The sequence below is a fragment of the Plectropomus leopardus genome, chromosome 2 (assembly GCF_026936395.1).
Source record: "Plectropomus leopardus strain MGB_pleo_1.0 chromosome 2, ASM2693639v1, whole genome shotgun sequence".
NCBI lineage: Eukaryota > Metazoa > Chordata > Actinopteri > Perciformes > Serranidae > Plectropomus > Plectropomus leopardus.
In genome coordinates, this window is record NC_142177.1 from 28811467 (window position 1) to 28829378 (window position 17912).

General features: G+C 38.8%; 1 protein-coding gene across 3 annotated transcripts in view; it reads left to right on the forward strand.

Moving 5' to 3' along the window:
• Positions 1-16918, forward strand: part of tex264b (testis expressed 264, ER-phagy receptor b) — a 47107-nt gene extending 30189 nt beyond the window's left edge. For 2 of the 3 annotated variants that reach the window (XM_088090035.1, XM_042493881.2), the window contains 2 exons: positions 4499-4664; positions 13991-16918. In XM_088090035.1, the coding sequence (XP_087946161.1) occupies positions 4499-4664; positions 13991-14277 (453 nt within the window). In that variant the 3' untranslated portion in view covers positions 14278-16918. The remainder of the gene's footprint in view (positions 1-4498; positions 4665-13990) is intronic. The other variant, XR_015779398.1, reaches the window with a different exon arrangement.
• The last annotated feature ends 994 nt before the right edge of the window (positions 16919-17912 follow it).

Genomic DNA, 17912 nt, shown 5'->3' on the forward strand with positions numbered 1-17912 from the left:
ACCTAAACACTGATGGTATCAATATTCTAAAGCCATTACATTGAGCAAGCAACATTTATTACATAATGATGAGTTAATACAAAAACTTGTTTATTTCCACTTTAAAGTAGCCTAAAATAAAGTGTCAAGAAATCTAGAATGATAGATACTGTCAATCAGTCCTAAAATCAACAAACCAGTCCCTCCAGGATTCTGCAATGTTGGGATCACAACAGTTTATGCAAATTCAACCAATCCCTGCGAATTCTGCACATATTTTTTTTCATTTTTCTAATTTTTTTTAAAATAATTGTTTTATTTTATGTTTTAATATTGGCTATGAAAATACATCATATCGTGATGTGCATCCTATGTAATTGTGATCTTTAAAAAAGCACAATCTCAGGATAAAAATGTTGTAACTTGCATTGCAAGACTGACAAACAATTTACCGCGGATGTAGTTTCAAAAGTAAAGAAAATACAAGCTGCGTTGAAGAGAAGAGTATAAATTGCAGAATTTAACGTATACCTCGATTTTAACGAGGGAAAAAAGAGCATCACGGAGCAATGGTTGGGCAGCCAAATAGCTTCAGTCACAATAGCACAAAACGTGTGGCTCAGTAGGCCCCGATGAGTTGTTTTGACCTTCTCGCAATTTTTTTTGCATTTCGAGAAATCCAAATCTGTTTTTAACCTGACATGTCACTTGCCATTTTGTAGGACTAATTAGGTCCCATTATTGCTCTGCTCCTTTGCATACTCACTGAGACCTATGGGGCCATTTTGCTGAACTAATGTTCAAGAGTAAACACAATTTTGTCACAATGTTTCCATTTACCACAATGTAAGTAATAATGTCCCAGTGACATTGGACCAAAGACCAAGATCCCATAAACACTGGAAGGCAAATCCAAAATTGTTGTTATGCATGCCATAATAAATTTGGACATCTTATAAGACCTCCCTAATCATCAGTCCAAAACATCAGTAATTCTTGACAGGATGTTGTAAAGCAAATAGATGTCCACTTTCTTCACCCTGTAATGACTTGTAGGCTGCTGCTAAGAGTCCGGGAGAGTCTTTCTCACTCTGTATTAATTTTTAGTGAGGAGGTTCTAATATTGTCCTTTAAATGTAGTGCTTTTACAGCCCACCCTTAGCATATAATGCATTCGTGCCTAGATCTTTTAAGTGTGCCATTAGACTGTTGAGTCCACTCTTATTCTGTCCTTCTTTTTCTGCCGTAATGTTTGTTAGTTTCTCACCAATCCTTTATTGTGTAACTTATGGCACCAACTAGTCAATTTCCTGTGCAACCATTGTACTCTGTGAATTAAAGCAAAAATACTCTGACGAATCAGAATTTACCAGTGAAATATTAACATCAAACACCTCTATGTAGCTGTTTACCAACCGTGTCTGCACTTCTCTTCATTTTCACATTTGATCATTTATTGATAGAGTCTGAACTGCAAAATTAAACTAGTGTGTGTGTCAGTGTGTGTGTTTGTGTGTGTGTGTGTGTGTAAGTGTATCTGTGTGTGAGCCTGCATCTATGCGTGTACATCACTATGCAATATGTAGCAGTAGCTGATGAGCCAAGTCAGTGAGGAAACACAGATGTTCCTGTAGGAAAAATCCTCCAATAATTGATGCTGCAGAAATCACTGAAACTGACAACGTTGTTCCTGCATACGGCAGCGAGAGGAACGTCACTGCTGTCATAATTGGGCTGAAAGACAGATGGTGAGCGAGATGATAGGCCGGAGTTTGAAAAGAAGTCTGCTGTCTCCTGTGAAGAATCATATGCGTGTCTGTGCTGTCTGTAAGCCTGATTATCAGATCCTTTCGTTTGCACCGCTGCCGTCATTCCAATAAACAGTAACCTACCTGTCACCACTTCCACTTTGCTTGAAAATGGAACGTCAACGAGGGGCGCAGGGACTCTGTACTCCCAGGATCCGACAAGAGACAATCGTGATCTAAGCTGTTTTAACTCTTGGAGAGATGTCATGAATATGCCATAGTGTAGGAAATGATTTATTGTTTAAAGCAGGCTTTACCAAATTTTTCAGGGCCACGTCTCCCCAAATAACATGAGCTTATGGCTGGATATGCATTATGTACAACAGAGTTGGCCTCTAGTGTGACATATAACATATACATGTGCTTTATAAACAACAGGCATAACATGGTAATAACAATTATTTATCATGTCTGTTATATGGCGGCTGATCTTATCCTCTGCTCGGAGTGTAAGGCGCTCCCGAATCTCATTGTTTTCCCATTTTTCAGACATTTTTGGCCATTGTTCTTACTCTTTGAGTTAGCTGCTAACTGCTGCAAGCTGCTTTTATAATTTTCCACGGTGGGTCTCACACATAATGTTGTCAAAACTTTACACCCATCACACCCATGATACCATCCTGCAAGCTAGCCCTGTCATACACCGTTTTAGTGTAGTTACTACCTATGTTGCTGACTCAAAGGTGAGGCAAACTCTGTCTTCCCCTTTTGCAATCGAACTTTTCATACAGAATGGCAAGGCGGCATAATGGTGCGATATTCCAGCCTTGAACTGGTAATGTTAAAGGGGCTTTGGTAAGTCAACCAATAATGATATCGCAAATGTAAAAAAAAAAAAAAAAAAACCTCCTAGGCTGCCCCTCTCTTTAGGAAGCAGTTATATTTGAAACCACACTAAATTCTGTAATTTTTTAGAAGGTTCACTCTGAATCCTACTTAAGCCCTTTTCACCATAAGAGAATAATATTGCTCGGGGTTAGTGGAATGTAGAATATAACAAGAGATAATATTCAACGTTTAGTTTCTTTATTCATTAAATTTCATCAAACAGCAACGAATCTGTTACCCTTTGGCTGCAGTAAAATGGACTAGTAGTGAAGAAAACTGACATGAATTTTAGCAAATTAAAACAAATTAGCTTTAAATAATTGATCACATTCAGATACTGCACTGTAGCTGCAAAGTGCTTCTAGTAGTAGTGCTCGACATTTAGCATATGCCAAACGGGTGCAAGAAACAGACATTGGATATGCATGAGCAGAATCACAAAACATGGTGTATGAAAGGTTAATGAGCCCGGAAAAGCGGAGTGGTCTCTGTCGTGAGAGACTTCCCACTTCTGGAGGAGTGAGGCAAGTAACAGAAGGAAAACAGCATATTTAACAGAGTCAGTGTGTGGAGGCTGAACATTCATGAACAGACTGAAGGCTCAGATGTGTTGAATGTGGGGTGTGATGACAGAGTTCATGAGAGTTCAGGGGGGTGAAACGATGAGGTGCCCACACATGAAATCACGTCATTTTCACTCATAGTGGGACTCATGTGGGATCACTGGCATGTCTGCGCTGGTGTCTTACCATGGTGTTATCTCTTTCCACTACATTTACATGTATGTGCACATTCAAACACATTCAGCACAATTTCTAGTGTTAATACGTGTTGATGATACTCTTTTTAACTTTGGCACCTCCAGAGTTAAATAAGCACTGACATGTTTTGACTTGAACGAATTGTGCATTTAATTTACCCACTCATTACAAATTAACACCCAATCTTTAAAGGAAACACGTATATTAATATTATTTGTTATTTGTTGTAAATCATCACACTAAACACAGCTGTCAGCTCTGCTAAATTTGTGCCAAATTTTGACTCTTAAGTCTATCTTGCAATACAAATGAGATGAATGCAACTGAGAAAGAATTAAAAAAGCCATGTCCCTCGCTGTCGACTTTATGCTTTACTATCTTGCAGGAAAGGTCTGAAGTTAGGTAGCTGTTCATAGGTTTGTTTACCATCTGCTTATGAAAACATCTATAAAGTTCCTGCTTGGTGAATTTATAAACTGTGTTATGGCACTTTCATTGTGTGGCAAACAGAAAAAAACAGGAATTCAACTTGCTTGATTGAACAATACAGTGCGGCAGGCCACATATAGTATATTTTGAGTGACCAGCAGCGGGCCGTTTAAGCTGCTAACTGTAATATCTTTTCATTCACTGAAGTGGCTAAATCCTGGACAGTGCCTTTCAACCAGGTGACTCTTTTTCTATATGGCGATGCGACAGAGCAGACGACTCTGGTTGAGGAAAGAGAGCAGGAGTGTGCTTTATGATAAATAAGGACTGGTGTGAGGTGGGAATGTGAGGTGTTGTCCAGTTCCTGCTGTGGATAACTACTAAAACAGCACTGCGCAGACGCAGCAATAGAGCAACACTGCCGTGTTCAGAAAGAGCGACCGTGCGGCTTTTGAGGTTGATATGTGTTGACAGTTATTCCACAACCAGAAACCAGGGATTACTAGAACCATGCTGAAACATGGGGAATTATAAAGCAGCAGCCAAAGATGGAAGAAGACAAAAAATGGACTAAATCACAGTGCACAAGTTAAAGGAGCTGATGGGATCACATTTCACCGGAGTTGTTCCATGTGATGAATAAATGATTGATTGATAGTTGTTTTTTTAACCAGCTTAGATTATTTCTTGCAGGAAAGGAAGCTGTGTGCACACCCGTTCCTAGAGATCTACAGAGAGGGTCAGATCCAGTTCATGGCCCCTTTGGCTCGGCAGGGAGATTTCTACGTGCCTGAAGCCCGACAGGCCGAAAGGAAGATGTCAGGACAAGAGGAACTGCACAGTGACTCAGAAGTTTCAGGTACGTATACTTCATGCTGTACTGCATAAACTCATATTTTTTTTAAACTTACAAGTAAACCCACAGGGATTTAAAGCCCTGTTAAGCCACACAGGACCACAGGCTTGCCAGTTGTACTGCTGGAAAATGGGCATCATTTAGCATTCCTACATACCCATTATTATAATTTGATGATCACTGAAAAGCAAAAAGTTGAGTTTGATATCTTTGCAGAGACTGTTTAATGTCAGTTTGCCATTTGATGTGGGACTAATACACAATCATAAAACATACCCTCTGCGATGTTACCCCTTAGTTTCTGTTTTAAATTGTAAATTTAGGTGTAGACCTATTACCACTGGTATGGTGTATGGATTAGCAAACATTTTCTTATTGGCACATCCAGCTTATTCTGAGAAACATTAGCACTGATTTGTCTGATATTCACCTTTTTTTGGCTGATTTTGGTCTACACCTACACCTGAGTGAAATGTGAGGGTCTTTAGTCGCTAAATGCTTCATTTTTTTACCAGCTTGACACTAACTTTGTCTTTCTGTGGAGTTGAGCTGGTAGCTTACAGTGTTTTGGAGCCTTTTGGGTTCTGGTGCCAGAAACAAGGTTGATGTTAGTGGTGAGATTGAACCAGAACAGTGAAGTTGAAGGCTGCAAAACCAAAACAATGAGCTGAAAACATTAAAATGCCCAGCCTTGCTAGAGGGAACAGCAGAGTGATGGTAATTCTCTGGGTTTGTCAAATCAAGTGACTCTTTTTAGATTACCCTTAAGCTCAATTTATAAGGAATCAGGCAGATGGTCAACAGCAGACAGATAACTACAGGATGGCTTCGGAAAACCAAACAGACTGTTGGAATGTCAGGATCGCAAAATAAAACACACATGGCAATATGTTGCTTTGGTAATGTTATACAAAATTACAAATGATGGAAGAAAATATATCAAGCCTGTCAGCATTAAAGCCTTAATCGTGATGCGATTAAAGTACGTAATTAACGCATTAATTTTTTTTTTAAATTGTGTTTATCGCCACCTGGCATTTCTGTCTTTAAGAGGCTGTACCAGGCTGTGTTGTAAGGGTAGAGCGATGATACTGGTATCATGCCGAGATTACCCGAGGAATCCAGTGGTATCAACCATGTCATGCTGGCTTTTCAGTAAGGAGGCAAAAATTTAGGCTAAATTTTGGCAATGGAAAAGTGGCGTGGCCATTTCATAGGGGTCCCTTGACCTCTGACCTCAAGGTATCAGGCTGAAAATGTTTTCTATGGGAACCCATGAGTTTCAACCTTTTAGATATGCCCACTTAATGCTAGTCCCATCCGATTTTTTGCTGTCATTTGATTCCTTATCAAGACAGTCTGGTAAGAATTGCTTTTTGCTGCCACTGAAACGGTTTTGAAGTGCAAAATTTTTAGAAATTCTGTGATTAATCGCAATTCAAGAAATAAATTGTTGACAGCCCTGAAATATATCAAATAAAACTATTTTATATTTATTATGAGTAATGTCAAGTAAGCCCATGTTTTCAACTGAGCTATGTAACGTTCGGTTATAAATTCTGTCAAGGACGACAGCAAAAGTTAAAAACTTTGGATGGCCAGATACAGTAATCTGTCATTACATTGCTGGTATTCTCTGCTGACCTCAATTCTTCTAACCATCCTGCTGTCCTGCTCCTGTTCACTAAAATGATATCCGGTTTTCCAGATATAATTTTCAGGCGTCTGCCTGATTCCATGTGAGTACAGCATTAGTCCTTTAATTAGTGCTGCTTTAAACATACAAACAACCACCAAAAAACCTTTCAGAGAACTGAAATTGGCCACTAATACCATAAAATTGTATATAAAAAGTTGGTGACACATAATTTCAGGAAGAAAGCTTTCTCCTTGAGTTCTGTACAGTCAGCTACTTTGTGATGGCCATTATGAAGCTGCATGTTAAGGAACCTGTGTTTTGGCTTAAGCATTCAGCCGTGGTATTTTCCGCTTGGGTGGGACCCAGGGGAATTGGACCTTGTTTCTACTGCTGTTTTGTTTATGAGCAACCCTGCAGAAGCAAACTGTGATTGACACCTTCCTAGGTGTTAATGAAAAGCCCAGACACAACAGCTTCTAGTGGAGGTGTGCTGCCACTCACTGAGGGGCCATCCACAGCTATACGGACACTGCACAGAAAACTTGCTGTCAATGTTAAAGATGCAAAAGCACTTAAGCACAATTTCACTTGACACTGATTGATCCTCATGAGACACATGAGCTTGTGAAGGAGTGTTTTTCAAAAGTCAATCCTGGTTGATGCGAGATTAAGCGAGTCTAATCACGCGTTGACAGGGAGAGCGAAAATAAGCCTATTTGATGATAACGGCCTCATAGCACCTAATTACTACAGCTGTGTGACAGAGTCCATATTGCTCAATATAATTCAATACAATACAAGCAGACCATATAAAGAATCTAAATATAGCACAACTGAAACTTAAAGGATACAAATATAACCAAAAATAACCACAAAAAACACTACAGGATCTACAGGGGGCCACATATTACAGTATAAACTTAATTTTGAACATATTGTAGATAGCATCTGTTGTTTCTGTTGTTTACACATAGGTAGGATATGATTGAAGGTCATAGGTGAAAAAAATATATTCTAACTCATTTATTCAGCAAAATACCAAATGTTATTTGAATATTTTTCATCTAAAAAAATAGAATTTGCTACTTTTCTCTGTTTTGAAACATTGCGAATTGAATATTTTTGGATTTTGAACAAAACAAGCCATGTGAAGATGTCACATTGGACTCTGAGGAGCACAGTGCAAAATTATTGATTTATTCAAGAGGGATTTTTATCTATATTCAGTGTGGATTTAGGAAAATCTGCTCTCCAAATGATTTTAATTGCCTTTTTTAAATTCTCAAACTGCCAAAGTCTGATACATCCTGACATCCTTAGGGATCATGTGAGAGCTGGTGCCAGACATTTAGTGATCCTCTCCAAAAGTGTTAGCCATCCTTTCTTTGTAAGAAAGATTTGTTTGAGATAACATTATGCACAAAGAATTGGTTGAAAGCCAACTTAAACAGAATATTTCCCTAGCTGTATTTTCTCTGTTGCCTCTGCAAAAAGTCACATCTCTACAGGAAACAATGCCCCAATAGTCCATCTGGATCTCCACTCTTTGCTACAAAATGGAGTGAAACTTAGTGCTATTGACAAATCCACTGCTTTTCATGTGTCATGGGTGCGATGCATGGTGGGAATGACGTTTGGGTGCATGACTGTGAATGATAATGTGACAGGCAGCCATGCTCCTGTCACACTGGGATCAACTCAGCCAGGTCAGTGGAGCATTCAGGACACTGGAGGCGTCTTTGGTCCATTGATCCCCAACGCACCCATCTGGTTCCCAGTGCTCTCCATACCGACCCCGTCTCAGTGACCAGATAAATCCCCAGCCTCCTCACACATGGCTCCTCACTCTGTCAGACAGTCTAGAAATCACCCTGTCATTCTCCAACATAGTTCACTGTGGAACAACTCGCAATGTCACAAACCAGTCTGAGTGAATCTAGTGCAACATTTAGTTTAAGTTTGCCATTACCATGATTATCATTAGTCTACATTAGTTGTCACCAGAGCTATTTTGAGTCTCAAGGCCCTGACACACCAAGCAAGCATTCGGGCCATCGGTAAGTGTCTGTCTGTGTGGCGTGTCCCAAACCACTGGCCATGTTTGGCCCTTGTCATTTCTTTCAAGCCAATTCAGCTCATTGAATGGATGTCGGAACTGGTGGTGAATGCAATAACTCTGACTGGCAGGTCTACTCCCTGCAAGAACAGAGAAACAGAAGTGAGAAAAACAAACAAATAACTATATTGAAGAGGGAGTGAGATCGAAACAAACTTGTTATATTAAGTAGGATTGTTTTTTCTTAGACATTGAGCTCTTCAGCAGAAGCAGTTCATTGTGGTTTGTGTTGTTGCTTAATAGTGCACAGTAAATATGCTTTGTTCTTTCAGCATTGCGTTGTGTTTTTAATGTGCTAACTGGCTAATTCATATAAGTGCACAAGTAGAGAAATGAAGTTAGAAATGTAATCAAATGGCTAAAGTCAAGAGTGAGTGAGATCGAAACAAACTAGTTATGTAAGGTAAGGTTGTTTTTCTATCACCATTGAGCACTTTAGCAGAAATGTTTCCTGATGGTTTGTGTTGATGTTCACTGGTGCAAAGTAAATATGCTTTCTTCTTTCAACACTGGATTGTGTTAATGTGCTAACTGGCTTATTAGTATTGAAGCTGTCTTCCAGTGCCACGCAGGTGCAGAACATACATGCATGTTGGCCGTCGATTGTAGTCTTGTGGTGTGTACATATGCAACTTTTTGGCTGACACACACGTGAAACGAGGCGGCGCAGCATGTGGCATAGCATAAAGATTTATGCTTGACTGCATCTAAAAAGTTCTTAAAAGTTTGCCGACTAGCACAGCTACACTCACTAACTAACATGTTATATTATGTTTGTTTAATCTATGCAGAAACAGAAATGTAAAATGGACATGTTGTGGTTTTACTTAGAGTAACTTGTATTAAATACAGTATTTCTTGACTGTTGCAGTGGCTTGCTAGAGTGTTGTCCTTACCATAAGGGTTGCCAGGCAACTAAGAGACACCAACAAATTAGTAATATGCTAATTAGTGCATTTTGAAAGTGTTGGTAGGCAGGTGTTTTTAACTTTGGATATAGAGACAGGCAAACTGTTTCTCCCTGCTTCTTGTATTTAAGCTTTAAGTTTAGTCGGTGAGACAAGAAAACTTTGAGTTTGGACATCAAATCTTAACCTGCTCAAAGTCTGCAGCATCTCTCTCCGTCTCATTCCAATAATTGTCACTCAGATGCATGTAGAGACTGATGCTTGAAGGCATGACTAAACCCCTCCGATCAAATGTGGCAACAGTTTTCGCCTTTAAAAAATGAAGATATCATTCCTAATGTGGCTCTTCCAATCCAAATGGGATTATTCTTCCTCATTGACTGATTAAATTTTGAGACTAGCTGTAGGCATCCAACCAGCAGAGGAAAACCAACACCAAATCAAACCCATTGTGCTATCTGAGCTCGGTATGCATATTTTTTATGTTTTATTTCATTTTTCTCTTGGCCCCATCAATCACATGCACATGAGGTGGGTGTAAATTAATCAGCAAGAGCTTGTGGCTAGATTCAAATATGGATGTTTTTTATTTGAATTTTGAATGCTTTTTTATAAAGATAAATAGGAGTTAATTCTATACTGTACATTGGGTTTAGTGCTGATTTGTATGCCTTGCATTCTTTCTCATGCATACAACGTATCTCATAGTCCACTGTGTGCAGTGTTATTGTATGGAATAAATAATTTATCAGCTATGCAGTGTACATGCAATTACTTTCAATTATCCCTTGTTCAAGCTCCAGTTTGTTTGTGCTCCTCCCTGACCCCTTGTCCCACATTCTCTGTCAACATTAACTGATTTCCACTGCAGTATCTCTCCTATCTGTTCTAACATATTTTTGGCACATGTGACAAAACAACATGAACTTTTAGGACTTTCATGTTTTCTAGGTTAATCGCAGCACACACAGCAGCAGGCTAAGCACACAAACGTGCAGTATTTTGTTATTAACTAGCAGAGTTGCTCCTGATTACACTTTCAGAGTAATTACCGTTTTGTGCTATTTGCAGGCTACTGTGTAACACCATAATCCAACCCTGCCGTATACACTGTTGTCTGACTGTTTTACCGTGTTTTGTTTATATATACATCAATCAGCCAAAATATTAAAACCACTGACAGGTGCAGTGAATAACATTCAGCATCTTGTTGCAGCACAATGTACTGCAGGGAAATTGTTGGCCCTGGCATTTATGTGGATGCCACCTGACACATTCCACGCACCCAAGTAGTGTTACAGACCAAGCATACTTCGTCATTGCAACAGTACTCCCAGATGGCAGTGGCCTCCCCAGAAAGACAATACACCATGACAAACTGTAAAAACTGCTTAGAAATGGCCAGAGGAACCTTACAGAGAGCCCAAGGCGCTGACCTAGTCTCCAGATGTCCCAAATCCCAATCCGATTGAACATCAGTGGGACATGGTGGCACCCCAGGCATCAACAAGTCAGAGGCCCTGAATTGGACTTTGCTCTGACCTGTTAGGGTATGGACCCTACCCCCCCTGGGCTGTGTCCTGCAGTGTCTGGCACCAGGGCGTTGGCAGCAGATCCTTTGAGTCCTGTAAGTTGTGACGTGGGGTACTAGCATGTCCAATGGATGCCTGACTCGGGGAAATTAGTGCCAGGTCAATGTCTTAATGTGGCTGTGTGCCTGACTCAGAATTATGTTAGTTGAATCATTCGGCCATGCAAAATGAATATTTGATGGTTTAGGTTTTTGTTTTCAATGTAAAGTTTGAAAGTTTGAAGAGAGTCCAGCAGGAAATTTAGTGAGACAACAATTTTGTGCAACAAATGTGCAACAACATTTTTAGCTGACAATAGATATCAAACAAAAGCAGGAGACTGTCACAAACACTGCACCACAGGCTTGGACCCAAATGTGTCGTATTAAGTTGCTGTGAGCTGTAAAATCACCACTTTTAAGCAAAGGAAAGAAAATAATGTTTTCTCAGAGCCTTACAGTGCAGACTGTCTCTTCCTCCTCACTGCAGCTGCAGCTGCAGCCTCTACCAAAGAGTAGCGTGACAGTCAAAAGCACTCACTCCACAGTAAAGTCTGGAGACCAATATGTCCCCCGAAATACACTGTGCGGCACACTGACTTGAAAACAAACAAAAAAGACTGCTTGACTTGAAGCAATCTCAGTCGACAAAGAGGCCTCTGACTGATGTTTTGAAACCTCAACTCTCAGGGAGCAGCCCTACGTCTTAAGCTCTTGGTCCTGTTCCTGAACAGTGTTTGCGGTGTTGTATGGCATTTCTACCTTCTGGGTGGCCTCTGCCTTTGGAAAGTACTATTACCATAAGGGGAGTTTTTGTATATTATTCACTTGTATACATATTTATAGTAGTCAAGTGTTTGTGTTTGTGCAGCTTGTTGTCCTTGTTTTCAGTTATACGGTGAAAGCAACATATGACCAGAGTAAAATCCTTGTATGGGCACTTGGATTGCAGTTTTATCGATTTTCAAGGTATACTATGGTATAAAAATCGATGGTTATAATACTGTGTATATTTGCTTGTATGCGATATTGAAAAAAACTGCACCATCAGACGGAGAATCTCGACTGTGCATGCGAATCTCCTTTCTTCCTCAACTGTCAGACTTTTTACACATACCTCCATTTAAAAAAAATGGTTTGAGGTTTTAATTTATACAAAGCATTTGTTGAACCAAAGAAAACACCCTCATTCCTTTAAGGGTCATTGTAAGTGATAATGTAACAGTGTACACCATGAAACCCTGATATTTTCTGAGATGGTTATGACATCATGTAAATCTTACCAGTGCAGCCCTAATAAGCACATACATGGCCTGTATTACTGATTCAGATTTCCAATTTGTATTTTGCTTCTCAGAGTCTCTTAACTTGAGAAGAGAAGTGTGACATTTAACATGTCTCTGATGCATAGTTCTGTTTTCTACCTTTGAAGTTTAATGAGGAATAAAAAAATACATTGCTTTGCTGTATGGTGCCACAGGAGCTTGTCAGCAGCTCCTTCCACTATATTTGTTGTCTTTTCCTTCATAGTGTTAATTTCATGGTTTGAAATTGACATATGCATTTGTTTAGGTTACATTCAGTGTTCATATGTGCTCAGAATGAAATGTTTAATGCGTTTTCAAAGGGAATAACATTTGCTGATTGATACTACGTGATACATAATACAGTCCTTGCCTAAAGATTTGTGCTTTTTATATGGTATATTCTATTGAATTGCACACAGGTCAGAATAATTTGTTTAACAACCTCTTACCCTGTTCACTACAAAATTCTCAGCTCCCTCTGTTTATTTGTCCTATATCATAATGTCTTTATCACCTGTAACATGACAATTAGCCTCCTCCTGGCTCCCGTCCACTGTTGGACCCGTCATATGAACAGTTAGTTCTTTTGTATCATCATCATCAGGTCTGCAGTTAATGACAGGCTGACTTAGTGCGAGGAGATATTGACTCGAGGAGAGCATTATGTGGAAGCACTCACAGCCACACAGAGACCAAAGGTCAACAGACTGGCACATACAGGCATGAAATTGATCCTATTAACCCACAAGGAGCACACTAAAAACACTGAGGAGTCAAGTGGACGGGCTGCTTTTATGAACCGCCCCAATTAAAGAGCGGAAGACCTTTAGCTGAGTTTCTAATTATCAGCATCGCAATGCCTATTTTGAGTTCTGACTGCAAGTTGCAGCACAAGGTGTTGCTACTCTTCACATAGTTCATTAACAACCAGAAAATATGTGAGAAGCAACTACGTCAACTCTGTCATGAAAAATGTAAAAAAATAAAAATAAAAAAAATAGGATTTGGGACTTAAATCTATCTATCTTCAGCTTAGTCAGTATGACAGTGTCATTATATGTTATTATATATTACAGCTAATCAGCTGTAAACATCACATGCTGAACTAAACAGGAACATGGGTTACATTATACATTATACCTGAGTGTTTTTGCAAATTAGTCATTAGTTCAGGATCCACAAATAAGATGAATTACCACATATTCAATTTTATATCATAAAATGTAAACATGTGCATGTGGGCTTATAACACAATCAAATAAAACATAAAAATAATGCCAAAATGAAGTGTAGTTACTTTCAACTTAGTAGATACATAGCACTGCAACCAAAAAGTGAATGTTATTGCTTGAAATTGAAAATAAAATGGTTTTTTTTACAAACCTTACATATTCAGGAGTCATGTAGGGTTCATTCAGAATGGACCTGCGACCCACTTTTGGACTGCAACCCACCAGTTGGGAACCAATTCTCTGAAGCATATTCGGAAAGATTTGATATACTGACAATAGTTTGTACATGTATGCATACATTTCCCTGCATGCATATGATATCCAAATAATCGTGTTCGAAGTCAAATTAAGCACAATTTGATAAAAGAGATTATACTGTAGTTAGTCTGAACTGAAGTCACAGTGCAGCTCAATGCAGCTCAGATACCATCATGCGGATTTGGGTTCAATCCCAACAATGGATTTTTGGGCAGCCTAGTTTTTCTCATGTGGTGTTTGTTTATAGAAGCCCTCTCTCCATCTGTCCATCTCGTCCTTTTGTTTTCTCGTTGCTCTAGGTGCAGACTCAAACAGCGAATACAGCTCGGGGAGTGGGGTTCTCCTGTCGGACAGCAGAGAGACGTCCCTGGCGGCGTCCTCAGCCCGCTCTGTGCCTCTCCAGGATCAAGGGGAGAGGGACTACAGAGGGAGAAACTCCAGGGGGAACTCGTTTAAAGAGCTGGACTGGGAGCAGACTGGTGGACAGCAGGCAGTAAAGGAAGAGTGGCATCATGGAGACTCCCACCAGAAGAGCCTGGAGGCTCCCAGTCAGGAGTGGTGGGGAGCTGTTGGAGGAGAGGAGTAAAAGTTCAGTAAGGGATATTAGATGAGGATGAGAGAGTGAAGGATTGAAACTTGAGAGGTTTGGAAGTACAAATTATGAAAGCCTGTCCAAATAGGTAAATATCAAAGGAATAGACATGTGATATTCCACATTTTTACTATTGTGAACAAATCCAGCCCAGTCACCACAAGAAATGTTGGCATTGTATTTTGTTGGCAGTGGGCTTAGCGAAGGGTCAATCGTGCCACCAAAACAGGGTGTTTTTTAGTGAGACATGGGCGGCATTTCCAGCTGTGATTTTGTTATCAAAACTGGATACTTTAATCCAAAACATGATCTTTTCCTGACTATAACTAAGCGGTTTCTTTGCCTAAACATAATCACATATTAACCACAAACATTTCTGTTTCAACATATCTGCTACAGAAAAACATACAAATTAGCTGTCAAATGATTAAATTCTTTAAATCATGATTAATCGCAGAATTTCAATGTTTAACCATGATGAATCACGTTTTTCAATCAAATGTTTCAATTACAGTATTTTGTATTTCAAAACAGTTATGAAGTCCACATTGACAAGGTAAAGCAATTCTTACCAGATTGTTTTGAATTGGAATCAAATGACAGACTCATGGTAACCCACACAACCCATTTTCACTCAGAAGGACCCCTGTGAAATGGCCATGCTGTCTTTTTTAACGCTAAAATTTAGTGTGATTTTGGAGCGTTATTCGGCACCCTTCCCTAAAAGCTACTGTGACACCAGTATGATACCACTGGATTCCTCGGGATTTATAGTTTTATATGATATCAGTACCATCACTCTAGCTTTAAAACTCATTCTGGACTCGTATTAGGATTAACGCATTAATGCTGACAGTCCTGATACAAATGTGTTAGCTTTGCTGAAACATACATTGCTAACATTTATTCTGGCGACTGGGTTGACAAATCCAACGAAAAGACCAAAAGTGACAATGTACCAGTCTTTCCTACCCTGAAAGCCAATTCTCTCCTATAGGAGAATTTTTACAAACAGGTTATGAATCCTTAAATAATTTGGCACTGTAGTTTTTAAACAAATGTTTCTCGAACAGGAGCAAATAGTGCATTTGTTTGAGAACTACTTTTAGCTGCGTATTAACCCACATTTTGTGCCCTAGTGATTAAAAACAGTAGCAGGAAGGTGTAAGTAAACTGTTTATTTAGAGCTGATCCTGCATACACCAGTGAACATACTGTAAACTAGTTATTGGACAACAAAGGAGATCTATGGTACAAAGAAATATCAAACTTTGGCTACAAAGGCAATGCATTCTTTAGAAGGATCAATATGTTGCTAATTTTGGCCTTTTTAGTGGATTTGTTGACAATAAGAAGAACAAAGACAGTAACCTGACTTATTTTCTACTTTTTCTATCACAACTTTATATTTTTTGTAAATATTAAAATCTGCTAGATGTTGCTGACAGAAATCAAACCACTTGAAATTTGCAGAACGTATTCAGGTAGCCTGAGTTGCTTGAAACATTTTTACATGTGTTGTGATATTTTTCAAAATGATACAACATAATTGCACTGAGTATTTGTTAGAAAAAAAGAAGCTTGAAATTTTATTTTGCTAGAATGAATCTTGCATTTCCAACAAGATTTTTGTTTTTCAAAGGATAGTTTCACAAACATGCGAAACATACAATGATACTTATTCACTTGTTTACAAAGTTCCGTAATTCCCTTAGTTATTAACTGAAATAAGGCATTGAAATTATTATAAGCACATAGACCTTACAAATTGATCTGTACTGTTTTTTAAGATTTTCTTGTGTTTGAATATTTCTGCACCTTGTTGTAAGTGTTATGTGTATTTTCACCTGGCTGTGTGTTTGCGTGGCTGTGCTGGTGATGCATGTGTTTTGATATTAAATTTAATTTATTTCCAAAGAGAAAGGTGTGAACAATCGCATAATTAGCTTCTCCGTGCCGTCCTCCTGAGCATCTCTGAGATTGGACCATGATTATGGTGAGTGTGCAGCGTGCTGCCATGATCAGTCAAGGAGAAAGATGACAAGGCATGTGGGCTGACCATTAATATTCACTTCACTATCACTGAAAGCAAAGCTCTGTGACTCTACCTTTTATTTACATCTGGCCTCTGGCAATCTCAAATCACCTTCACACATTCATCCCCAGCTCCTTCATTTTTCTCTTCAACCATCATATTGTGTTATTTTACTTTCTCAGCCTTTCTCCCATCTGCCGTCTCTTTGCACAGACTAATTTCTGTTTGTTTTTTTTCTCTTTTTTGTTCTTTTCTCTCTTCCTCTCTGATATGGCAGCTGCGGCCAGAAAGACCACCTGATGACCCACAGCCTATAATGTGTGTCCAGTCATATCCATATTCTTCATCTTCCAGCAAACAAGAGATCACACCGAGCTCATCGCGGCAAGCCGTGCTTGCTTGGAGGGTGCAGGCGGCTCAAAGGGATGTGCATGTGTGTAATCAAGTGAGAGAAAAGCAATATATGCCAATTTCACGTAAATAGCCATTTCAATATTCTGAGCTAAAATGTGTTCATTTAAGATTTTCTTATTTTTTTATTTGTATTTGTAAAAAAGTACCGTTAAAGTGATGCCAATACAGTTCTTTATTCCATACCCACCAATGGAAGCATTATTTTGCGTAAAATGTTTATTCCCAGTTTTTTCTGAAATAATCCTTCTGCATTTTATACATTTATTTAGAGGCCGATACCATTTGCACCCAGATGTACATAGCTAACAATGCTATTTGCACCTTGGGTGTAAATAGCCAAATTGGGTATTTACAGCTGGGTGTATATTGGTTGGTATCTAAGCACACTAAAGTCTGACGGTAACATGAATGGGTCTGTTAAGCTATTCTGCTAAATTTTATATACACAGTGTGCATTCAAAACAAAAACTAAAAATAATGAGTCAACAAAGTCTAAATAAATTAATAAATAGAATCAGCGGAGAGCTGTAAAAAGTTGAAGCCAGCTCAACTTTGATTTTTAGTGCATCAAACCACACAGCGACAAGAGGGAATTTTACCTAAACTGAAGGTGAAAGCTTTATATATATATATATATATATATATATATATATATATATATACATCCTATAATACAGCCTTGAGTTGAATTTACTTTTAAAAAGTCTAGGAAACCGACTGCCTTGAAAAATATAAGTAAATATAACTACTGATCTTAATTTAATGTTGACTTTATATCTAATTGTTAATTTCACTTAAAATGCAATTATATTTACTCAGTTTTTAGCAACTCCAACCAAGTTTATTTAGCCATATATCTATTTTCTGCTCAGTCATATTTATATTTTATAAACACGTGAACAAAACAGAATTTGCAGATCTCCCAACATCATCATGGCCAAAATCCTCTTTGTCAAGTTCAGTCACATTAACTTAGCTTCCTAAAGCTGCTAAAATTTATGAGCAATTCTAGATACATAATCATAGTACATTAATAGTACAACATCAAGACATACAAGTCAGTACATTCATACATTGTACAGTATATCAGCTTCTTTCCCTGCATGGGGCTCTTGAGTGCTTACCCAATCACGGACCCACTTACTGAGTTATCTTGACAACTGAGTGAAACCTGAAGCAA